Source organism: Empidonax traillii, unplaced genomic scaffold (genome assembly GCF_003031625.1).
Source record: "Empidonax traillii isolate 1590-97213 ecotype Southwest subspecies unplaced genomic scaffold, ASM303162v1 scaffold63:size2014119, whole genome shotgun sequence".
NCBI classification, from domain to species: Eukaryota; Metazoa; Chordata; class Aves; order Passeriformes; family Tyrannidae; genus Empidonax; species Empidonax traillii.
In genome coordinates, this window is record NW_020955256.1 from 1388115 (window position 1) to 1414652 (window position 26538).

General features: G+C 35.0%; 1 protein-coding gene across 11 annotated transcripts in view; it reads left to right on the forward strand.

Annotated features, from left to right (window-relative positions):
• The window catches only part of QKI (QKI, KH domain containing RNA binding), a 157631-nt gene that overhangs the window by 54951 nt on the left and 76142 nt on the right, over positions 1 to 26538 (forward strand). For all 11 annotated transcript variants that reach the window (XR_003570791.1, XR_003570793.1, XR_003570792.1 and 8 more), the window contains exon 3: positions 14081 to 14197. Coding sequence is in view for 8 of the 11 variants with exons in the window: in XM_027880024.1 (XP_027735825.1) it covers positions 14081 to 14197 (117 nt within the window). In the remaining 3 variants the exon portion in view is untranslated. The remainder of the gene's footprint in view (positions 1 to 14080; positions 14198 to 26538) is intronic.

A 26538-nucleotide genomic window follows, 5' to 3' on the forward strand; every position in this document is an offset into this window, starting at 1 on the left:
TAAAGGTTTTTATGACCACTTAAAGGAGGGAACTACCAAATGGTTCTGTGGGCCTTTAAATAATTGCAAATGGGACTCTTAATGATAACAGAGATTCCCATTTTAAAACCATGAAATTGTTAATTTGTCTATCTTTACAGCTTTCTCACTTATGTTGATAATTCTAAGCAATTTAAAATCCAATTATTTCCAAAATATGACAGTAATTAGATTAGTGTTTTTTACATGAACAGAACATGTAGCATAAAATTCATTTTGAGGGATATTATTTTATAGTTATTTGAAGTGGAATTGAAACTACGCGATTAAGGTCTTCTTTAAACTTGTGGCATGAGGAAAAGGGTTAATGTCAAAAACAAATCAAATGTAAAGCAAATGTGACTTTGACATAGTTTATATTATGTAGGAAAAGTACTGAGAAAACAAAAGTGAAGCAAATAGTGTGAATTAGGATAGTACAAACAGGAGGGTTTCTAACCTGTTAGGTGAAAATACAATGTTGCTAATTAAACATGCTAAACCCCCAAACTACTGTTTCACTGAAGATCTAAAGTTAATATTTGTATAAACAACTACACAATTTATAAACAGTAAAAATTAGTTCAGAAATGGGGGAAGGAAGGCAAAATCCAGAATGCTTTTTGCCTTGAGTGTGTTTGACAAGGCATGGCTTTTGTCTTTGGTAACTGATAAGGTCTCTTTGTTGTTTGTTGTGTGTTCTTGTATCTTCTGTCTGCTGATCCAGCCTGCAGTGTTGTCAGCTCAGTGAGGAATGTCAGGAGACTGGAGCAAAAGGGACATTAAATGGTTGACACTGAGGGATGGCAATAAATGAGATGGGAGCTAAATATATAGGATTGTGACATTCTAGCTGCTAGCTTAAATCCTGCTGTTTGTTGCTTGGGTATACCAGCCTTAAAAAGGAAGAGAATGCATTGTAGCACAGGGAAGAAAAAAAAAACAGCTGGTGACTTATCAGTCAACCCTAATGACAGAAAAGGTTAAAGAGTTTGGAAGGACAAACCTTGAAAGAGTGCTTTTATTAATAACACAGAATTTGATATAAATAGTTTTATAAAACTGTTGTAAAACTTTGCACTTTTCAGTGGCTTGTTCTGCACAAACCAACATGAATGCTTTGTTGACCAAATTAAATTATTTTAAAAATTTACTTTTTTTTTTTTTTTTTTTTTTTCCGATTCAGGCAGTTTGTTAGGTGATTTTTGCAATAGCTTTCCATTTTCTTGCTCCATAATGTGACTCTTGGAAACAGTTTGGTACTTGATTAAGTAGCTTGGAGTTTAATGATTAATTTAGAAACAACATTGTATATTTTTGTAATAGATGAAAGCATGAATGCTCTCAAATGCTATAAACTTCATATATCTTAATCCCCATCTTTATTAGATATATGGAAAAGTACTGTAATTTTAATTTGATGTTTGATACATTTTCAAAATGAAATTTAATATTTGGAAAAATAGGTGTTTAATTGCATAAAAGCCTCATATGTGACATGTAACTTGTATGTATGGCTAATTCCTCTACATGCAGTGAAGACTGTTGGAATGTAGGCTTGAAATAAGTACAGTGACTTAATTAAAAGATTAGTCCTGTTTGATATTGTTTGCTGCTTCTTGTCTGAGATTTTTCCAGTTTCTTCTCAAGAACCTGTTGAGTTCTTAAACCCAAACTTGAGTGTTCCTCCTGGCTTACAGCTGTCAGCTGACACCCCCCCAAAGTTCAAGTTAAAGCCTTTAATGGAGAGGACTGTGCCAGGGTTTTTTGTTTTTAAATGATCCTTGTGCAGCAGCCTAAACTGACATGGTGGAAGGAGATGAGGAAATTCCAAACCTCCTCTTCTTAGCGGGAATTGGTATGTCCCCTTGCCTAAAGTTTATTGGAGTGACTGTAGACGTGAGGTGTAGCCCAGCAGCTAAGTGTCAGCTTTTAGAAGACTGCAGCAATGATATGTGGGCCTCATTTGTCTTAATATTAAGGGCTGGGGTTTTTTTTCCCATAATAGGAGTGGATTCCCCATGTTACAGTAGTACTACCAGAGTGGTTTTCTATCACTTTGAGACAGCCTTGCATTAATTTATGTTTCTATATATGTTTGTCTTCTCTGTGGCCAGTACTAAAATTGGTATGCGAAAGTTCAGTTGGACTGTATGTAGTAGGATGATAGTAGATATGATTTTCAGGCCTTGAATAAAAGAGATTAGAGAGATTTGAACTACTTTGCTCAGGGATTTTGTTGTATTGTGTTTAGTCAGATTTACTTTTTTTATATACCTCTATTCAGAGAGATTGATGGCTGTGGAATTATATACTAATTTGAAAATCTTCTCTTGCATTTAGTACATGATGCCATTTCTGAAGTGCTAGTTGCCATTTTTAATTGTCACAGCAGCTCTGTGGATCTTGATTTTGAATTCTGGAAGTTGTTTAGGTTAATGCAAATATTACTTATGTGGTACATTATACAAAAATATGGAAATGAAGTCAGCAAAAGTTAGCTTATTTAATAAACTTGCCTTTATTCCTTTTATCCATCTAATGCAAGTGCCCGTTGTTTACAGTATTAGGTTTTTTCCAAGTGATGATTTCATTCTGCACAGTAACAACCAGAACACAAGTTGTATAACTTTGTGTTAGAGGCCAGTAATTTGAGAGTTACTGTTAAATTTTCTCTAATTTTGTAGTCTGTTTATCTGACTTACACTGCTCCTCTTTAGAGGAACTTAGGGAGTGCAACTTCTGCAATGTTTTGAAGTTTCTTGACAGTACAATGTAAGGTCTTCATGGTGTCATTCATTTTCACAAAAAAATGTAGATCTCCCTTTGGGTTTGGATTGCTTTCTAGCAATTTCCATTTGAAGGTTCCATTATCTAATGCCAAAACTATGAGGTGGAGGTGTAATTTTATTACAGAAAAGTGAAAATTAAAAATAACTTCTTATTCAATCCTAGGACAGTAAAGCTCCTTAATAATCACCTGATTTTGAACTAAATGATAAACCTCTCAGCATAAATGTTTACATCTTGGGTTAGTTTTTAGAAAATGGAATTGCAGAAAATATTGGTGTTAGATTGTGGTAATTTGCCAAATCTAGTAGGCTAAGATACTTATTTTTTGGTATGCTGTTGGACAGACTGATCTTCAAATTGGCCAAAGAATTTGTGAATAAATGTTGTTAGCTCTTTAGCAGCTAAGTTGTCAAAACAATGCCTAGGAGATTAAAGACATTATATTTGTGTTAACATTAAAAAAAAAAAAGCCTTTTTTCCCCCATGCCTTTGATAACACATGTATACATTATGTTTAAAAAATAAAGGGGATTCTTCTCCCCAGAGGAGCTGAAAATTTTGTGGCTGAATGTGTGGATGAAAATTACATTAGTACCCTAGATAACATTTTGAAGATACCGGTTTTTGAATGTACAAGATTAAAATGTAGTCATAAGAATTCAGGATATAGTAAATGACGAGTTCTGACAGATGCCTACTTAAAGCAGGTAACAAAGGAAACTCCATGCTGGCTTCTCTGACTAGTTGTAATGCATTCAGTCAGTTAGGTGTAGCTACTGCTGAGGCTCTGTCCCATTCATTAGAATTCCAGTGCTAAAAAGTAAGTGTTATTTAGATAAGTATCTAACATTATAATCTGTCATTAAAAATTTTCAGTACCTGAATACTTGAACACCAAGTATCTAACGTGAATACTTGCTTGATCGTTTACTCAGGTCCTCATATAAAATGCAAGTTAGGAATTTGGAGAAAAAAGTTGCACACTTCAGTGTAATACTTTTGGTTTGTTTGGTTTTTTTCTTTTAATCTATGCTCTGAGATTTCCTTGTTCTTTAATCAAGAAAGCTGTATTACCATTATTAAAATGACCTGGGAAGCTAACTTGATTTTATTTTTCTTCCTTTTTGATAGATCTGATCTAATGTATTTACATGACGTTTGTAAAGCTGTTTGTCAGTTAAATGCGGTCTCAAAGCTTTCAGCACAGAGGTTATTAGAGGTGAATATTGTGGATTTAAGGGATTTAGTAATTCATTCTAAATCCAGCTATATTTTTAAATGCATTTATTTTTTGCCTTTTTTTATTTTTTTCTTTTTAAAGGAGCATTTAAAGCATTAGGATGTGGACTGCTGGGTTAAAATGATATTTTGTCATCACATAGATAGTCTGGCTTGTCTAGCTTACAGCTATGATCAGAAAGATTCTGAGCTTTTTGGATGATCACCATATCAGTGGCTGATACTCTTCTCAGCCAGTAACAAATGCAAATAATCTGGTAATTGGCAAGTCAACTCTACCAACACAGCTAACGTCGCAGGATTGTGGTATGTAAATTGTGGTGCCCTTCCGGTACCTGAAGCGGGCCTACAAGAGAGCTGGAGAGGGACTTTTCAGAAGGGCCTGTAGGAGTAGGACAACGGGTAGTGGATATAAACTGAAAGAAGGTAGAATTAAATTAGATATTGGGAAAAAATTCTTTACTGAGGGTGATGAGACATTGGAACAAGTTGCCCAGAGAACCTGTCGATGCCCCATCCCTGTAAATGTTCAGTATTGGGTTGGATGGGGCCTTGAGCAACCTGGTTTAGTGGAAGGTAGTCTTGTCCATGTCAGGGGTTTGGAATTAGATGATCTTCAAGTTTCCTTCCAGCCCAGACTGTCCTATGATTTTATGAAATGGAATAAGTTGATATTTTTATTTTAAGATGGTTATGTTGTTGTGGTGTCTTGGGGCTTTAAATGTATTGTAGTGTTTTATAAAAACAATTTAGTTTTTATTGTAGCAAGCAATATATCTGTTAAAATTTATCATGCAGTTAATGTAGCCTCACTTTTCTATCTGAAATTACATGGTGTGCTGGGTGGGTTTTTTTTGACACATTGCAGAACACAATTGGAAGTAGTATTTAATTTGTTAAATAATGTAATGATGCCAGGATACAGATATTAGCAGAGAGAACTTTATAGTTGAATAGGACTCAGGATTACCCTGTAAAAATTTAATACTTTTGATTCTTGTAACTAATAAAATCAATTTAGGTGAAAAAAAATTTTAAAAATTCTAATTTGTTATATTTAAAAAACTCTAGAAGTTCTTATTTATTGTACCACCTGTTTTAATCTTACTTAGAGAACATCACTAGTAACAAACAGTAATAGACAAGTAGTTCTAAGGTAGACCAAACTGTGTATTATGGTAATCCATCCTTCAAATCGTGAAACATATATATTGCTGATGTCCAAGAAGGGAAGGCAGCAGTTCTTAATCCAACAGGGAGCACAAGGTGCTGCTGTTCATCACTGATTCTTTATTGTCTTATTATTAAAGCTTTACTGGAAAACTTAGATAAATTTGTATCAACACTTCTTATTAAAGACCTGTACAGTCAAGGACAAGGTCTTTTTACTAACTGTCCAAGGAATGCTAAATATTATGCTCAGTTTTGTCAGCAAACTGACTTGCTCCATGTGTGTTCAAAAAATTTTATTCGATTCTGAGCATAATGTAAACAACTCAGTGTCTGAATTGTACTGATGCCATTCTACCAGCAGTCTAGATAAGGTGAGTTAGAGGTTAAACAGCATTGAGGAGGGCTGACTCATGCATGCCATTCAACATAAATACCTCAGTACTTAGAACAGAGCTTTAATGTGTTCTTTCCTGCTCCAAATAGTGCTTACTAGTGAGCTTGATAAACTTTCTGGAGAATTTTCTCCTTTCTGGACATCCCATGGAATCTATACTGTTCTAATTGACTTCAGAAGTTGTGCTTTAAAAATCCAATTAAAAATCATGTAATTTAAAGGAATTTAATATGTTACCAAAATTACTGCTACACTAACTGCATTATGTAATACCTAGGTTAAATCTGGGACAGAGTAATGGATATAGGTATTTGTATGGAGAGAACTCCTTTAGTCTTTTTACTAGCTGAATTTTTCATTGTAACCTCGGAGATATGCAATAGGCAAAATCTTTGCATTAATCATATTCCTCCGGATGCTGGTATTTTTGTATAATATATCACAGACTTCAAAACACTGAATGTTAACTTTGTTCTCCTGCTGCACAAATACTGTGTTTTGGTGATATATTACAATTATGTTCATATCCTTTGTTTTTGCATTAATGCATATTTTACATACAGAAGTTTTTGAACTAGACTAAGCTGGTTTTACTCCCACAATAATTATCAGTTCTTGCCCATAACAAGACAAGTTATTATCTGGCTTTGATGTTCAAAAGTGATTATGGTAACTGAATTAGGAACAAAAAAAAAACCCAAACCCTATAATCTGTGTTAAAAAGTATCCAGTGTACTAAATTAATATTGAACCAGTCTTAGTGAATTACATATGTACTGAAAATTGTGCTTAGCCACTTACTAAACGAGGGAAAAGAAAAATCTTTTCATTATCTCCCATCTTCACCAGTGATAAGGTTTTGCTGTTTTCTTTATGACAACTCAAATTTTAGAGAATTGGAAGTATTTTAAATATTTTAGCTCTAATGACCCTTTTATTAAATGTTGGGGATTAAATTGCTCACGCTTGAAGTCTTCTTGGAGATATTTAAAATTATGTTCTAGAGGGTTTGATTTTGTTAATCTAGCACAAAAGTACCTGACTGAAAATATGAAAGATCCAAACTTTCTGAGGGTTGATAATTCTGTATTTTGTTCTCCAATACCTTAAAGGTTTTATATTTGTGTTTAAGTGATGAAGAGATTATTTCATGATAATTTGCCTGTGTAAATTGCTTACAGCACAGCGTTTCTAATTTACTACTTAACTTCATCACTTAAATGCTTCAATAGTTCTCATTTGGCTTTGATTATAGTATCAGAATGGTGTATGTCAGACACACACAGCAAATGTAAGTGGATATTTTGACATAAGCAGATTATACTTGTCCTGCTGGTGTTCACTGCATACGTACTTTGGCCTTTACTTGGTGTTTTGCTTAGAAAACATCCTGTATTTTGGGATGGAGGGATGCCGCATCTCTTCTGTTACCAGTAGTAGGTGGTTTTGGAAGAGATTTCGGGAAACAACTTCACATGTTGTCACTAGCAGTCTTAACAACTACTAAAGTTGGTTTGTATGTAAAAATTAACTTCTAAATGTGGTTACTATTGTCTGTCTTCACAGTATTGACAGATGATAATACCATCTGCTTTGTCAACTTCCTCTCCCTATAAAACCTCATCAGATAATCTATTTTGCTTAACTGTGCTAAGCACTTACCAAATTCCATGGGAGCATTTTTAGTCCTCAAAATACGTGCTAATACAGTTAATGAAAGATTTCACAATTTCAAAATTATTTTATTTTTGAAACATTATACTATTCCCACTTGTTTTCTTAAATGTATACAAGTGGCTGTTGAGGTAAACTTGGCCTTTGTTTCTAGCTAATCTACATTGTGGTCACTGAGTGAGCTGTGTTTGTAATGCACTTGGTTTGATAGTAATTCTTACTATTGCTTCAACAAAAGCTGTGTAGCTGTTTCTGCTGTGGTAAGTGTGGTGTTGGATCACTGCAAACACTTAAAAAGGCATGGAATATATTTGAGGTTTTCTATTAATGGAATCTATTTCCTTAATCACAACCTATCAAAAATGTACTGGTCATCTTCTGTACAAGGTGAGCCAATGATATTTAAAGAAAATACTTTTACTGAAAGAAGGGGTTGGGGCCTGTAAATGTTAACTGAAAGACTATGCCTTTAATCCATCCCTGCTTTTACTTTACTGTCAATTTTATTCATGGTCATCTTTAGTAAAGGAAAAAAAATTATGTGTACAGGTCTACATGTTAGTTCTCTTAAAGCTACGTGTATGTAGAGTTTTTTTGTCTTTTTACATGCGTACTTCTACACAAATACACATAACTGCAGATGTGCTTGTAAAAAATCTAATCAAAACCCCCCAAAACCCTCAAAGCCCCCAAAATCCTGAAAGTAACAACCAAAAGCCAATTTTCTTACAGAGTTGTCATTGTGGAAATGGTTATATGGTCACGATACATTAATTGAATAAATATTGGAAAATATTACTGCTAGAAAGCATATTCTGTGTAAGGTTGAGTAAATTGCCCATTTGTTTTTTCTTTTCCCCTTCAAAATGTTTCAGATTATTTTCTCAGAAATTCGATCTCAGGGGTACCTATCAATATTATTATGCTACAAGCTTTGTTTTCTTTATTAAACACTAAACTATCTAACTGAAAGTATACAGTCTTACCTCCTTAAGGTTAAAAACGCTATATTTTGTTTTCTAGTACCTCAATGTGGTCCAAGTTATAGGCTTTCAAAAAAATCAAACCAGCCATATGTGTCTGATTTTTTTTTTTTAAATGGTTATCTAAAACTCAGCTGAAAGCAATTCATGCTTTTGCTAGCAAATGCAGAAATATTTTATGGAAAAATTACTGTATTACCAGTCTCATAAACCAATATTCCTGTAAAAAGAAAGCAATAAAAAAAATCAAGCCTAAATTTGCTAATTTTGGTGGGTCAGTGAAAGCTTTTACTGAATTCTGAGTCTCGTTTTCTGAGTATTTGTTTTGTCAGCATAGTGCTATTTTTTATCTTCTGTGTTAATATTTCCAGTTTAAGTTTGCATATAAATGTTCCAGTTAAAAGTACTAGCTGATTTTGTTCCTAAAATCCATGCATGAAAATATGCATTTGAATTTAACTGTATCTTTAAAAAAATTATTAATATTTAGGAGCAATGCTAATCTTGCTTACAAAGAGTACTCGCATTAAACAAACAACATCGTGAGTGTCATACACATTCATCACGCTTTCTTTTGAATGCCTTCCTTGTCTTGAAGTTCCTTTGTGTCTCTTCATTACTTCACTTCCGTAGTTGGCACTTGAGTCTGTGACTCTGTCAGATTAAGTTATCTACTAAATGGTCTTAGAATAAGACTATTAGGATCTGAGGACATGGAAGGTTTCCTCCAGAGTGGCTAAACTGGCTGTCAGCAATTGCTGCTTAAGATAAAATTGCCCTATATTCTCCATTATAACATCCAGTTTTCAGTTGCATTTTAACCTTGGAATATTTTAACCCCTGAACTATGCACAGTCCTGGTCTTAAGATGCTTTTTATTTGGTGGGGAAAATCATATGAAAATGGACTGATCAAAAAAGGCTGCTCTCCGTGTCTTTAAAAAGCAGGCTAACCACCAGGACATTTTGAACCACATTTTGGGGATGCTTTAGTTTGTTTAATGTATCAGTATGCAGCCTTAAAGTTGACTTGGTTATATAGAAGGCCGAGTATAAGATACAGTTTTCTCTTTTGATGAAAATCCACTTTCAGCTGGCAGAGTATGTCATACATGTAACTGGCTGGGGAAAAAATATGGATAAGAGAAGGGCTAGTCTGCTTTCGAACTGATTGAGAAGTCTGAAGTTTTTGTGTCCTGTTAGGGTTAAAAAAAAGGAATTGATGAAATGTCAAAGTTGTCTCAAAATGTAGAACTTGTTTTCATATATGACATAACTATACTGAAGCTAATTTCTACAGGGAGTTAAGAATTAAATAACATCATCAGGAGTGGACATTTATGGTTAGAAGTATTTAGTTGTTTTAATTACATAGGGTTTTTTAAGGAAATCTCAGGATTTATGTGATTTTTCTAAGTTGGAGATCAGGAGGTGAGACCAAATGACAGATTAATAGAAACACAGACATCTTGTAAAGCATTTGTTAGGAATCATTTGTAAAGAAAGGACTTATTTTTGTCTGTTTAGAATTTTTTCTGAATTTAGTTGCTTAATATTATGTCTTAAAATATCCTTAATTAAAGTCAACATAAAGTGTAGAGCATCTTTTGATAGAATGAGGAACTATTGAGGTTTCCTTGAGACTTTCTGTAAAACAGTGTTTAGGTTCTATATAAAAAGTACTCAAATGTGCATTGTTCCTAAGGAACATAAAAGCTTTAAGAGTTTTCTTGATTTCCTTAAGTTGAAATAGACTTCAAGAATAGCTTGTCTTGGCTCTTGTCCAGTGATAAGTAACTAACTTTGCAAAGTCAGTGTTTAATAAATCACTGGAACATTTGCTAATAAGATGGTAGAATAAATCAGTTTTTAATTGAGTTAAATAGATGTTTAATCAGATGCATGTGATTATGTTCTTTCTTGCTAGATTTGAATATTTCAATCAAATTAGATTTTTTTAAAATTCATCTGCAGTAACGAAGTAAAGATTATTTTTTTCATCAGTTTAATTAGATATTGTCACATCTTATTTTCATATTTCCAAGGAAAAACAAATACGAAAGTCACAAGAGTAGTATGAAATTTAGTAGTACAGGACTACCTCAAGTTCTTCACATTTTAACTTAATAAAAGTTCTTTAAACACTGCATTTTCCATACTGTAAAAACCAGACAGACTTCCTTGCAGTCCTTTATTAATCAGCAGCTCTGAGTTTTTAGCATAGTTCGTTCTTATCTTCCTTTATGACTTTTATTCTGTGTGTAGGGGCTAGTGAGGCATTGGACTATAAAGGCACCCGATCTACTTAGGAAATAGTTTTTCTATACATGGGGAATACAAGAAGTCTTCATCAGGGGATTTCTGATGCAACTGGAGTTGTTAGGTGAGTTTAGATACACGCAAAGCAGTGCAGTCTTAAATTGGTCAAATTGATTTCTGAACCACTGCTGTTTCCTTTACTAGCAATTCTCTGGGGGTAAGGTGAATCCCAAAGTGCTAGCCAAAGTGCTATCCCAAGTGCTAGCCAAATAGAGAGTGGAAAAAGCTGTCAGAAGTTAAAGGGAAATATTCTTAGCTTTGGCTCTGTACAAATGTTAGAACAAGCAGTATTCCTTAACACGGGTTATTTGTTGGGAAACACAAAGCGATAGAGAGTATGATTGCGTGAGAGTATGAGATAAAGAGCATGAGAAATGTTGAGCTGGATGTTAAGAAAGGTCTTTTGAATTTGTCAGATGTCTCGTTCTGATAATTCTGTGTGATAGTCTAACTGGCCTAACAGGTAAGAGAAGCAGTAGCTGTGGATACAGTTAGATTCTGACAAAACTTTTGAGACTGGCCAAGTAGAAGGCTTACTCTGTTTTGTGTTCCTGAGCTGTGGTCTTGCTCGTCACTGCTCTCTGCCTCTGACAAAGATTCGGAATTTTTTTTTCCAATGAGTTCTGAACTAGGACTTTAAGATGGTTGTCTGAGGAACTGAATACTGACAGTGATCCATCGGTTCAAAAACTAGGGGATCATTTGTTAAAGCAGTAATTGGCTTAATCTAAGATAATTGATTACTGATGAGTCAATTAAGACTGCACTCCAGGTGGAGGTCCTGCAGAATTCTCCTTCATCTTGTATCTCTAACACATTCAAGAAAAACTTGGTTGGAAGGTTAAAAAATACACTTAAAAAAACAAGTAAGTCATACCAAATGCTTTTAAAATAGAATTAAAATTCGAAACTCTTTTGACATTACTGTGCCTGAAGTCAACAATGTGGAATTTGTTACACAAATATGGATCCCCCTTGTTGTAGGAAGGACATAAGAGTTGCATATAAATACAAAAGTAGTAAAAACTATCAAGGCTGAGGTAAAGGAGAATGTTTGGGGTCAATACATGTTGAAACAAACATAAGAACTGAATTTTTGGGGGAGGAGCTTGGGATGTACTAATAAGAATGTAATTTATAAGATAATTGTTCTGAGTGACTTAACCTTGTTGAGGTCTCAGTTGAAGAATTGCCTTGCCTAGGCATCCTGCTTTTAGAAATGAAAAAATTGCAGGGCCCCAGAGAGGTCATGAGAATGATCAGAGGTTTGGAAACAATAGCTATCCAGAAATATTCAGAGGGTTTCTACATACAGTTTGGGTTGAGCTGCCTTGGAACAATTAATGAAGGTTCTGGAAAAGGAACTGGCGTCACATTTAACAGAATGTGTTGCAGTTTAAGTCAGCGATTTCTCAAGCAGAAATTCTAAATAGTGTGCAGACAACATAAATAAAGTTGCAAACTTGAGAGTAATACAGATTCCTCCTTTTTTTTCTTAGTATACTATACTGTTCTATTTATTTTTTTAAATCCAAATTATCTTACTAACTGATTATTCTTTTAGTCATAATCGAAAATCATAAAACATTAGAGGCTGCTGTTTTTCTTGGGAGACAGAGGGAATGTGTGTTGGTTAAAAGACTGATTTCAAGTCAAGTTTGCAATATTATTTTAGTATTACTGGTGGAATGGCACAGATATCTAAAGTCTTAATGTGCAGGAAGCACAGTTGTGGAGAAAAGGAAGTAAGATGCTGTTTCTGTAAGACAGTATAATTTTGATATAAAATGTGAAATGTATAAATGTAAGATTTTAATATTTCGCAGCTGAGCTTTATTGCTTGTAGCTAGTACATTCCTTTATCCAACCTTAGTGAGCATTCCATAATTTCTTCGGATTCACAGGTTTTTTGTATGTTCACAAGTTCCTTTAGTCTTTATTCCACACCCCACCACCCCCTGGCAGTTGATTCAGACTTTATAATATGTGTTTGTTTTCTAAGCTTGCAACACTAAATAACTTTGGGAGTGTGTATTCCCTATGAATAGTTTAGCCGCTGTGAAACATGGTTATTTTTGTTGAAAAACTTTAATTTGCTTCTGTTCATAATTTCTGCTCACTCCTAAATCATTTCTGGTCTTTGCAGTTTTATAAGGATTTCAAATATGTTGAATTGTAGTACTCCAAACCAATTTTAATTAGCTGAGGAAATGAAAACCAACAACTTCTTCACAATTCAATTGAATAGCTTTGTTTACCAGGATCTAAAATATTCAGACTTCTGTTCTTACTGCAGAGTTCCTGGTCTCTTAAAATCTTCTTTGAATTTAATGTTCAGTCTGAAATGTCTTAGTTTATCTATCCTTTGAGCGTGGTGCTTCATCTTTGCGCTGCAGTTGTCGCAGGGTACTGCTGTATGTTCTCAATGCTACCATCACTTAGTGCCTTTTTTTAATTTGTCTCATAACTTCCAGAATGCGCGATTGAAAATAATGAAAGGGAAAAAACCCCTTGAAATTAACTAGGAAATAATGTTATATATGGGTGGTATTACTGTGTTAAGCGTAGGTGGGGGGCTGTCTGCTGAAGTTAGCCAATTAAACATGAAATACTTGCTTTATTTGAATGTACAACTGAGTAAATTATACACCTTACAAAAAGTGATGTGTTTTTGTTGTGTTTGTATGTACACATGTATTTTTATATATATATACTTGTTTTATATATGTGTATGTATATAGACAAGTATGTATTTATATATGACAATACAGTGTTTTTAAAAAATGTTGCCCATGAAACCTAAAGTGAGAATGTAATGTAAGAAGCCCCATTTTAATTTTATGAAGGAAATGCTATGGCATGGATAGATAAAGAAGGGTTTCTCTAGATATGCTTCCCAGATTGAGCCCACCAGAACAGAATGGATTGGTGAAAAAGAACGTTTTTTTCAGGTTCCTTAGCTGTGGGCAGGGAGCAGTGAAATAGTGGGTGCAGAGGCCTTTTCTGAAGGTCCTGTGTCACTGTGGAACTGGACCTGCACCTGGCACCTGAGCAGTCCCACCGCATGGAAGTGGCGTGAATGTCTGGTCCTGCAACCAGGCACTGTGTGTTTCCATGACGTGATGCACAATGCTGGCCTACGGATGAGCATATCTGGTCACATTAGTGGTGAGGGAGAATGGTTTGTAGTTTCTCTTAAGAGCTCACAGAATATAATGAGGAGGAAATTAGGAATACCGCTGCTGTACACTGTGTAATGTTAAATTTAAAAGACGTAGTTTCACTTGAAACCTGTATTCCCCAAAGTTGGGGTCACATAGGTATTTGATATGTGAATGCAGTACTTGCCTCATTCTTCAGCCTCAGGTATGAACACTGTGGTGTTCTAAAGCATGAAACACTGATATTTTTTGAGACAGAAATACATCTTGATAAATTTTTTATTAATTTTGTTTACTTGCTTTTATAGAATTTTTTTTTTTTTTCAGTTTAACTTTGTTGGAAGAATCCTTGGGCCCAGAGGACTAACAGCTAAACAACTTGAGGCAGAAACAGGATGCAAGATAATGGTCCGAGGGAAGGGCTCAATGAGGGACAAGAAGAAGGTAAGCTCTTGAAAGGTAGCATAGTTTCAGATCCATAGGTTTGTTTTCTAATGGAGGGTAAGCTCATGTCTCTCATTCTTACTTTTTGTGTTCTTACTGTATGCTTTTTCATTATCTAGTGTCTTTAACAGACTTAGTAAATAACACAAGCTGTCCTGAAGATGTTAAATGTGTGTCCTCCATAATGCTGCAGTTGGAAGTCTAATTAGCAATTATAAAGTATTCTTCAGTAATAAGTGACTTATAATTGTGTCATGTAAAGGGAAAAATTGAATTTAAATGTATTTTTCGAAGAAAGAGCTGTTAACCTCAAAGGTGGTGTTAATAATTTTCTTGTATTGAATTACCAAAGTAGTGATTTGTGCAACTAGTGCGGATTGGAGGAGAAAAAATAAAAAAAGTTTACTATATTTCTGGCAGTCAGTTCTGTCAAAGTGAATCAAAAAGCACCGTGTTCTTGGTTTTGTTTTGTATTCAGGTGGAGCTGCAGTGTAATTAGGGCTGTTCCTTGCCCCAATTATGTAATATGCTCTGCCCATATAAATAGGGAAACTGCATGACAGAGCCATCCTGAATGTGAGGTTGCTCTTGTGGTAACTATTTTTTCTAGGTTTATTTTCTAACTGCTTCGCTCTACCTTTGGCTACTGCTGCTTGACTTGTACCAACTTCTCCCCTGCATTTTTCAAGTGTTCACTTAATACGGCTCTTTTCCTTTTTGTTCCCAGTACTGTTTCTTTTGGTTCTTTGGTAGAAAACCCCGCCTCTTTTCCTTACCTGACCAGCCACATAGTGCATTCTATTGATACATATGTGGCACATACCAATTAAAATAGAAAGCTAATGTCTACCCAATTAAACATTTCTTTCTTCCAGAGCTTGTCACTCTAACTTTCAAATTTCATTTTATGCCTCTTGTTTTCATAATATACTGTAGTATTGTTACCACCCTTTCTCTTATTCTACCTATGGCTATTTTGGATTTTGAGATTTCCAGCTTATGAGCAAAGATCTGGTCTAACCTAGAGAGATTTTGATTGTCTAGGTTCTGTAGAAGCAAGAGGGTGTGACTATCTGTGTTTTTGTTAGATCTATAACAACCTTCATTCTTTGAATGCCTTTTATATTTAGTCCCGCTGTAGATATGGCCAGCTAGCAATCATGTTCTGTTTCTACAACATCAGCAGGGCAGGCACTTACGCAGCACCAGCCTGTGTAGCACATGTTTCTGTGCTATGTATTTGGTTATTTTCGGCTGCCAGCTGGGATAACAGGACCTTCCCTGAAATGTTACTGTTCTGACCTATCCGTTCAACATTCATATAGGTCTTGGAGTTTGTGAAATGTCTGTTACAGAAGCACAGAATGGTGGATGTTGGAAGGGATCTCTGGAGGTTCTCTTCCTGGGGCAGGGTCACTTAGAACAGGTTGCCTGTAACCATGTCCAGATGGCTGTTACATTTATTGTCCTCCCACCACTGTGCTTCAGAACCTGTCCTGTCCTGTGTGGAGTCATCTCTCTAGATAGCTTAAGAGGGTTTACTGTCTGGGGAAGTAATGTTAGTGGACTGATTTCCTTCACTCTCTATGCTTTTTTAAATTATTATTAGTTTTTGACTGTTCAGAGGAGTTTGGGTGTGGGAGTTATTGGAGTTTTGTGTTTAAGAAAAAGCTTAAAGGAACAGAGACCTCCTGTGTGAATCGTGATATTTTTATTTTTTAAGTTTAGTAAGAAAAGCCATCTTTAACAAGGATAAGCATGGGAGATCAGCTGGAACCTTGTGTACATTAAAAAGTACAAACTGATCCAGCCAGCACTCGAATGCCCATTACATTTTCTAAGTTGGTTGTGTCATATTTTTGGAGCACAGAGTACTACTTGAACATTGTGGATTTAGTAAGATAATACTGTGGTTAATATTGAATGTATTTGAGTGGTATCATAGTACATTTTAATACCAAATAGTATGATATTGGTTGTAAACCAGTGTTGAGTACCAAATATAAAACTGATTTTCATGCCATTCATTCATCTTTCTAAAATTCTCCTGAGGTGATTTGTACTGGTTATTAGTTATATTTTTCAGAATGGCCTTTTTGGTGCATACACCACTGTTGATGTAATATACACATGTTGATGTTCATAATCCTTGATTAGGATGCAGTTTGTGATGCACACCAATAAGATGTTTCTTGTAACAACAAAGATTTGGAAACTGTATTTAAGACATGGTAGTCACAAACAGACTGAAGTAAGAATGAGTTACATCTATCAGTTTGGGGTGTACGTACTCTTTTTACTATTGGCTCTTGCCTCTTTTTCTGATCAGTAATACTTACAGATGAACTTCCTAGTCTTGCGGTGCAAGATGATCAACTTCCTTGACAGTCTGTGCCATTTAATGGTAACTACCTTTTTTTTTTGGTCATTTTCTCAAAGGGCTTCTCTCTCTGTAGGCTGTACTTCAAAATGCTAATGCACTTCCAAGTTTAAAATGCAGAAGCATTTTTTTCATGGAAGGTTACACTAATTCTTTTCAAAAACTTTTCCCTTCATTTAGAGTCCATGTTGTTTAGGAAAGTCAGTAGTTAATGAGACTTTTCCAGTTTTTCACTGAATTGTTTGAAATTTGAGGGAGATAAGAAATGGAGTTTAATTTTTATTTGTATTTTGTAAGTATATTTCATATCTGCAAACCTGATTTCCCAGTGCTAACTATAAAAGAAACTCTGTTGGTTTTGGGAAGGAATTAGTTAGTAAACCAGTGTCGATCTGATGTGACAGCTACATGGTACTAAATATAGGTACTAAATACCATCTCCTTGAGTAAACTGTCCATGTACTTTTCCTACCTTGCTCGTGGCTTCAGAACCCAAGAGAAAATACAAAAGGTGTACTGGAAAATAAAACATCCAGATGTGCTCCGTAGAGGATTTTACTCTGCTGTTTGGACCTAGGAACAGAAAAAATGAATTGGAAGTCTTTGTCACATGGCCGAAACACTTGAACTGGCATCACATCTTGAAACTTGCTGACAAATTTCCCCCAGAAAGCAAGGGAAATCCTCAAATTGTTAGTATGTGAAGTTTGACTGGTAATCAGAACATCTCTCTAGGCAGCTTTCAGCAAATTTAAAATCAAGACCTTAATTACTGAGAATATTGTGATTAGAGCCTGGGGGTACTTGAAAGAGATTATTGGGGAGAGGAGAGGAGTTGCAGGCATTCATCAAAAGCTAATGAATGTGTAACTTTATTAAGACCAAGACATTTTTTGCTTAGTGTGAATGTACCTTTCATTAGGAACTGAGGAAAACTAGTAACTTGCACACCAGTTAAAAAGTACTCGTTAGTAAAAGTGGAGACTGTCCAATGATGGCAAAGCAAAATATTTTTTTAAATTTCCCTTGTAGTACATGAATTCCACAAAACAGGTATTGACACACTCAAAGGGAGTCAGCCTAGTGCTCTTTAACACACTTATTGCCATTATTTCACTTAGAGGTGTGTGAAGCCTTACAGCATCAGGCTACTGGCTTGTGGCAGTTTTGGTCAACTCCATTATGTTTTCCCATTTCTTCTGATGTTTAGACAAGAATCTCCTCTAGAACAGTGTGTGATGAGAGAGCGTTACTCATTTCTACTTCATGAGTAAGCATCTCGTTATGAGATGCAGAATTTTTTTCCTTAGAATTGGCTATTTCAATTAGAAAGGCAGGCAGCTATGCAATTCTGAATTTGAAAAACTCTGTGCCTTCATCCACTGTAACAGCTTCAAATCTGTTGCAGTTCACATTAGATCATTTGAACTGATTTTTGGTTTCTGACCTACAGTTTACTTGTTCCTACATCACTGTTCACCTTGAAAGCAGAAGTTACGTAAGGTTTCATTGACACACAAGCTCTCAGTTAGTGTTAGTCTTGACCTTTGACTTGTGTAGAGTTGTTACAGTAAATAGATAGTTCCATATCTTTGAACTGTCTGGTTTTCTGTTTTTATAGTAAGGGTAAAGAGGAATTAGAAACCACCTGTCCTTGGTACCTGCATGAAATTTGAGGAAAACTATCAGAGTGGAAAAATTTAACTGTCTTCTGGTCAGGATATTTTATTAAATTTATGTTCTGTGTAGTAGTATATATTTTATTCTTTGAATGCCTTTTAGTCTCTGAAATATCACCTGATATACTTTGACTTCCAATGGAAGGCCTTAAACATTCAGTTTAGCTAATAAAGTGATGTTACTGACATCAGATAATATATACTTTGTAGTGCATCTTGTTAAACAAGCCCTGTTATTGCTACCGTATGTGTAAGATGCTTAACTTTCAAATTCACTGAAAAGTACTATGTGTGATCAAATCATAAAGATCTGGTGAAACTGTTCTATGTTTCAAAATGGAAGTTTGACCAACCATCATTGTTCTTATGTTCTGGGAATAAATTACTTGGCTCAGGCCTGTGGCTTCTAAAATGTGCCTTTACATACAAGTATGCTAATAGTGTTTGACAGTTTCATATATCTGTGTTGACAAATCATGGCCACAGTTTGGAACGGCAATTTAAAAAAGTTCTGTCACTGGTTGCAAAGATGAGATTTTGACTATTTGTCAATTCCCTTAGGAATTGCAGAGAAAAAATTTCTTTAGGTGACTGGGGGCATTGACATGTGAAAGTGACAAGCAATTCCATGTATATAATACACGACTAGAATGACAGTACTTTTATTAAAAAAAAAAAAAATAAAATAATCCCTTTCTGACCATGCTGGTGTTGTTTGTGGAGGTGAGATGCTTACTTTTCCATTTAGAACTGTAACTAGCAGAATCCCTTGTCAATATCCATCCTTAAGGGTGCTGTTGATTAAAACTGACTTCTAGTCACTGGGATCTGACTGAAACGCTGTGGAGTAGCAGTTGAGCATGTTTGATATGCTGGATTCTGCTTCATTAATTTCTGTTGCAAATCAAACCTGCAACTTGTCTATATGAGGGAGTTACATTCACTTTTAATTACTATCAACTTCTGTGACTGTACATTAAAAGTTATTGTATGAGCAGGCTCCTTAGCTAAGATTGATACGACTTACACAGCATGTGTCCTGAATCTACTGCATGCAGGTTATAAACTTGGAATAGAAAATTAAGGCATTCAGAAGGAAGTGTTTTAAGATACTATCCTGGAAACAATTAACTTTAGCATCCAGCATGTCCTACAGTGACATATCCTCTAAACACACTTTCTCTTCAGTGTGCTTGTCTTTGTTAAGTTTGATTTCTGAAACTGATTGATCAGGCTTGGGAGACTTTCTTCATACCTAATTTTTGACCACTGTAGTATTTTGCCATTTTTAAAACTAACTCTAAACAATAAAGCCATATTCATGTAAACTTACGTATTCGCCATATCACAACTGCTAGTTTAATACACAGTAAAGAATGTATCGTTTTAAGCTGTATGAGAATTTGGATGTAGCTGTGTGAAGAAAAATGCTCTAGCTTAGAATCCAAACCTGTTTTAAGAATATACTTGGTGGTTGATACCACTTTGCCTTCCTAGAGTTTCATTTCAAAACATAGGATGGAATTAAAAATATTTATAGCAGCTTGTAAGCTAGTATTTTTTTTTTCAGTAGTGAGTACTTCAGAAAATAGACTCTTCTATTTCTATTTCAAAACCTTCATTGCGTTTGTAACCACTTATTTTGAATGCAGGAGGAATTGTAAAGCTGGATTTTATTATTATTATTTTTATTAAAGAATTTTTGAAGCATGGCCTTTTTCCCTCTTCACTGACAAAAAAAATGCCTCTTGTGTTATATCCATGATAATATTTGAGCAGTGACCCTCTGAAGAGATAAGAGTTTGTACTATTAGCAAATAGCATAAACAAAGTCATCACTGAAAAAAAATCCTCTTACCAAGTTACTGATTTAATTACATAATTAAATGCTAAAGACTGTCTACTAGAAATTGTACTTCAAAGATGTAAAAATGCAGCAATGTGGAAGGTAATAGATGTTATTTCTTGAATTACTCCTGACTGAGGGCTGACTCCTTTTAAGCCTGTTCATGGGAGTTTTGTAGTCCAGAGCTTCTAGAGTGTTATCTTTGAAATCTTACCTGCATACATTAAGTAAAAAATGTTCAGTTCATATTGACAGTAATGAAGAATGTAGGCACAATTAGCATAGTTATGCATGGGAATGTAAATCTTATAAGGAGAACATTTTCCTGAAGTTTTATGTGAGATTTGACAAACGCTTCTTATTTAAAGTAATTCATTGCAAAAATGTTTTCATAGCTGCCAGGGGAATGCTCTTACTTTCAGGAGCACAGTGATTTTATTTTGAAGGGAAAAAAAAATTAAGTGCCTGAAGACCTTAAAAATTATTGCAAGGCAGTATTTGTCTTTCAGAAAATATTACTGATATGTACCTGATGCAATGCATCTTTTAGATGATTTATTTTATACATACCTTTGCCCTTTATTGGCTACATACCATATATATCCAGTATATATTGCATATATTTCTGCATGAGCTCAATACAAAGTTGCAACTTCAAGCAGATTTAACACTAGTAAGACACAGGTTTTCATATGTAATGTGAATAGTAGTTGAAACCTTTGGCTATGATTAACTTTGCTATCAGAATTTGATTATATGTCATTTTGTTCTGAGAGCAGTTAAATTGGTTATTGAGCTAATTAAATACGGAAATAACTGACTTAACAAAATACATCTTTAATGCTATTAAATACACTTGAAATGTAGACTGGAGAAGTGTAATCAAAGTCCTGCTAGTTTAAATCAACTTCTGTTATACTTTCCTTGTTTATTTGTTTTTCTGTCAGTTCCTCTGAGGAAAGAACCTTATGATCAAGGATCTAGATTATCCTGAAATTGGAGAAAAGTAACATGAAGTGTAGTGGAAAAAGTACATCAAGGTAGTCTTGAATCATTGCCTGAATATCTGTGTATAAACAAGTCTGATTTATAAAGTCTGATTTATAAATTAAAATGCTATGTCTGTTGAACAGAAATTGATGCCTTATTCTGTACTGTAGTAGAAATTGTCTTTCTGCAGAATTATTCCTAAGCTTTTGTAGCTGGGAAGCACAGAGAGTGTTAATTGTGTTAGTCTAGGTTGACTAGACTACAGCTCTTTGCATCTGGCATTTGAACAGAAGTTTTGAAAGCCTTGGGGGACTATGCACACTGAATTGTTCTGAGATACTGACAAAATTGCCTTCAAACATGGATCTCCATTTTACTTTGTCCAGCAAAATAGTGAAACAAGGTTGAAATAATCAAAATCTACTGTAACATGAAACTTTTCCCATACTTATTTCTCAGAAAAGGATCAGAAACAAGTTACTGAACTAGGTGAGACTTCAGCAGAGTATTGGTGTTCTTATATGTATGGTCGTACCATTTCTTAAAGGTTTCATTTTCCCTCAAAGGGGTAATAGTGTTGAAAATTATCTAATAATATTAAAACAAGGGAGTTAATTTTTCTGAGATTTCACAAATGGCAGATTCAGTGCTATTTTCCCATATTCACAATGTCCTGAGATGGATAACTAGTGGTTTTGCAAACTTTACCATCATTCTCATTTAATAGCACTACAAAACTCTTTCTGGATTCTAGATTTGTCTACATTACAACCTTAAACTGTTGGCCTACCCTTCAGTGAATGATTTAGTGTTTGATATATATGGCTGATTTTTTTTATTTCTAGCTTAAGAATTAATGTTGTGATAATCTTGCTTAACAGAAATAATTTCTCTTCAGGGTTGCATTTTGAGTGTGTTTGTTGAGTATTGTGGAACTCTGCTTGCATTTCTGTGTGGGAAAGGCCAGACTTAGTTTAAGCCTTATGGGAATTTTCTTGTCCTGTGTGAAGATTCCGTCTACTTAAATATGGGAATGGAGTTATACCCAGTTTATTCAGGGAGGAAAGCAGCATGCCTGTGTGATTCCTGAGTAGCTATCAATTCTTGACAGTTTTTGGTTCTCCATATTTTTTGGGTGGCTGCTGGCAGGCGGAATACAGGTGGTTGTTTACCATACTGGATATGACCCAGGGTCAGATTTAGCCATTTTATTGAGACTGACAGGAAGGCTCTTCTGAATGGAGTAAAAAAGTAAACACAAGGTAATATACCACTGTTCCATTTAAACTTGTTTAGAAACGGTGACGGTTTTTCATTTTCCTTAGGTCTTCTGGCTTAGTATTAGCCTTTGTCATGCCTGGACTTGGGTTGAAATGGATATTAATGATTACAGGTTGCACTTTTGCTATGTATGGCCTACAGTACAGTGTATTAAGCCTATGAATGAAATTCAAGTAGCTGTGTAGGTGTTAATAGGTGTGTGGTGGGACAATACAGTTTATCCAGCTGTAGTTGCAAGATTTTATTGTTGGTCTTTACACTTTTCAGATAAAGGGGGGATTTACTGACAGTCAGTTGCACATTTTTGTTAGTTTTTTCTGAGAGTAATTAGCAGTTTGTCTGCTATTCATAATTTTTTCGTATCTTTTTAGGCAGTAAATAAGGAATGTTTTGAAGTGCGTGCACACCAAATATTTCATAAAAAATGTCTTTAAAACTTATAACCTCTCCATTTAAAGTGTGTTGAGTATCTCCATGGAAGGATGACAACAAACAAATATTAGTTAAGGCCAGGCACAGAAACCTCCTTTTCTTTAGAGAAAACTTGTTTGCAGTAGTGCAAAGAACAGTTTCTTAATTGAGTGCCTTTATTTGGCATGTGGGCAGTGAGTGCATATAACCTGAATGTTTGGATATAATACTTTAAACTTAAATTATGATAATTTTTTTTCTGTGTCTAGTAAGTCTGATGAAGGTGTTACTTTCTTCCTAATCTTTCCAGACTGTTCTGTGATCATTTATTGTGGCACAAGGTTGGTATGACTGTTTCCAGTGAGGTTGACATTTCATGGAGGCAGAAAGGAATTGGATGTTCTGGTGTGGAGTTATTTAATTATTTTGAGGGTTTTTTTGACACTACTTTCTTTGATATTGATTTGATACTGGTATTGTGGTGCTTTTCTTTGTTGGAATTTTTTAACATTGTTGATAGCAGTTTATTAAAAAAAAAATTTCTTCAAGGTTGATAGCCAGAAAAATCAGACCCCCAAGTTATAAATGAAAAGCTGAAAATTGGTCTTTCTGTTCTCCTGTCTTCCCTTGCTATAGTCTTGAGAGTTGTACCTGTATTGGCTCTGCAATCTAGAGCTCTGGGAACAGTTTCCCAAATTGTGTCTTAAGTATGGACATGGCTGCCTAGTTCTGGGTATTTTTTCTCTTCAATCTCCCATATTTCTCCATGTCAGAATGCTGTTTTATTTTCTACCTGTTAGACCTTTAAATTCTAGACATCAGATCCTAATGTTTCACCCTAGATAAACTTTTTTCCTCAGGAAGTGTGATTGTATACCCTAATTTATTGGCCTTTGGTGGTTGTGCTGTGGTGTTACTTAGAAGTGCAATGAAAGAAGTGCTGACAGTGGTGGGTCCATTCTGTGGGATAAAGTTGCTCTTCACTTTAGCAATTGCATGTGTGTCTGAAATAAGAAAGCAGTTTTTTGAAAGATGGGATCCATAGCACAATTAATAACAGCTCTATCACTGCATGTGTACTCTTGGAGTGGTTATCTGGAATGTTCGGTCCTGCACCTGTACAGAACGATTAATGTACCTCTGGCAATCAGATGGTGCTAAAGGATTGGAGTGACAAACAACATTTAGCTGACTGACTAACTGAATCCACCTGAAGCACCTGACTGTTTCAATTGATCCACTCGACAGAATTATTTGGTAGCCACTTAAGATGCAGAACTATTGATTTCAAATGTCCCACATATTTACAACCGTATGTATTCGAGGGAATTTAATTTTTAGGCTGCTGGGATCTTGGGTATTTAGTTTTAACTAGCTTGCTGAACTCATGAAATATACTGTGATACATAATTTCAGGAACTAAGAGCTAGTAGTTGACAAAAAAATTCTAGATAAAAATTTAATTTTTATAGAGAATAATTGAGGGTTTTCTGCGTTGATAATAGATGTTTCCATCTAATAAGTGATCTTCAAATGACCAAGCTGTCTTTGACGTGGCTATGAAATACTCATTTATGTTTCAAGTTGACAACACTAGAATTGAGTGTTCACTTAAATTCTGACTGACAAAAAGGCCTACAACTTAAATATGTTAGTTCACACTGACTCAAAACAGCATTAATCGGAAAAGGTCTTGAGGTAAGCTTTATTACAAACCAAAATAAGTGATAAATTTTAAAGTTACTGATGTGGTTTGAAATATTGAAACTAATCTGGAAACTAGTATGCAGTGAGGACAAGGGTGTTGCAAATACCAAAATTGCTTTTTGCAGCCTGACTAGTGAAATTTTTCAGTATCCAGCCCTTTAAACTATCTGTTCAATTTAGCTTGAAATGCCCGTTTTTGGAATAGATCACTTGGTAGTAAAAAACAAAAGAAAATAAAAGAAAACCCCCCAGTTTTCCATTTCTGAGGAAAATCAGGTACATTGTCATGTCTTCTGTATACACCCGCAGAAACAAATGTTTTTAAGAGGAAAACATGTGCTATTGATTATGTGTTTCATAACACATAAGGAAATCTGATTTTATTTGGTTATTGCAACCTTCAGACCTATTTTTTTGCAGATTAATTCAGTCCATGTTTCATGACTTATAGTGGGAGAGTCTACCAGGTAGAATAACGTGTAGCAATTTGAAATGAGTCATATTTGGCTGTTATTTGTGTTCCTGTTAAACCCAGTTTCAATTGGCTGTTTTTGCAAGTCAGAATTTGTGTGAGTTTCACTAATTATAGTGAATTTGATTAGACAATGCTGTATCACCAGTCTTGCCAGATGCAGAAATTGGCAGGAATTTGGCATTTTGAGTATGCTTTTTGGATCCTGGTGTTTCGCAGCAGTAGGTACGGGATTTTCCCAATATGTTCCTTGGGGAGCCCTGTAATAGATGAGGAAGTGTTTGCAGGGGCACCACTGGGAAGGAATATTCAGGTCCCCTTCAGTTGTATCATTCTTTACATTAAGCTGTAGTGGGTAGGAGTTCAAATATGCAGTTTATGTTTGCTGTTCAAACAGTTGTTTATAGTGACCCTTAGGAAAGAAGCAACAGAAGGAACAAAAACATTGTATGGGCAGCAACAGCAGGCTGACAGGCCTAGTTTTGCCCTACTGACTGGTTAAATAAGACTCCTGTATTGTGAGAGGAAGGAAAGAGAAAATCATGTTCAACGTTTAAAAGAGAAAAAAAAAAAAGCTTGTTTGAAGACCCTCAAAATGTCAAATAATATGTCACACATTCACATGTTAGCTTAAAAATGTCAGTTTTTGTAAAAAGCTTATCCAGCTTTTTCTTGGATCTGACTTGGCAGTATGTTTCAGCATCTACAGCTGGGCTGTAGAACTAAACTGATTTTTTTCAGGTTTTTAAACAGATCCATGAATCAGGCATCTCTTGTAATTTTTGCTGCTCTCCTAACCTCGAAAAAGGATCCGTGCTCCTGCGAGAGACATCTTGAAGAGTGGTTGTTGATCATGGAATCAACGAAGAAAGCATTTTATTTACTTCACTTGCCTGGCTTAAAAGGTCAGCCTGAGGAAAGAACTCTTTCAGCTTCCCTTGTTAATGTACATTTCTGCACAGCTGAGTCACTGAACACACAGGCTTGCTTTTAGGGATCTTTTTTCCACTCTTGTTAGTTTGGAAGTGTTTTTGTGATCTTTTAGAGAAACAACTAACCGACTCCTACCCCCATCCCATTTTATTCTTGCATTTTAGAGTTTTGCAAGAGCAGGCTTTCAAACTGTCAGTGGCAGACCAGAGTTATGGGTAACAATATTTTATAGACTAGTCCATTTAATTTTGCAGTAGTTCTTTTTTGATCTCTTAGAGCTGCTGGCAAACATCCTTTTCCACCAATACTCGGTGAATCTCAAACTGTGGGCTGCTTCTAGAGGACCAGTGAAATGTGTCACAAAGAACCAAGCTCATACATGTGGCCTAGATACATAAGAAGTTCTAAGTCTGCACTTGTAATAGAACAAATGTGTGGGCCTTCCAAAAACAAAAGAAAGGACAGGGTGTCAAAATGATTATTCCTGCCAAAATTATACTAACCACACCATTTCATAATTACTTTGTTTATATTAATATATTTTTAATATACAACGAAAAAAATCACTGATGATCAATTATTCTGAATGGATTTTCTATTGACAGTGAAAAATTATTGATATTCAACAATTCAGCAACTATA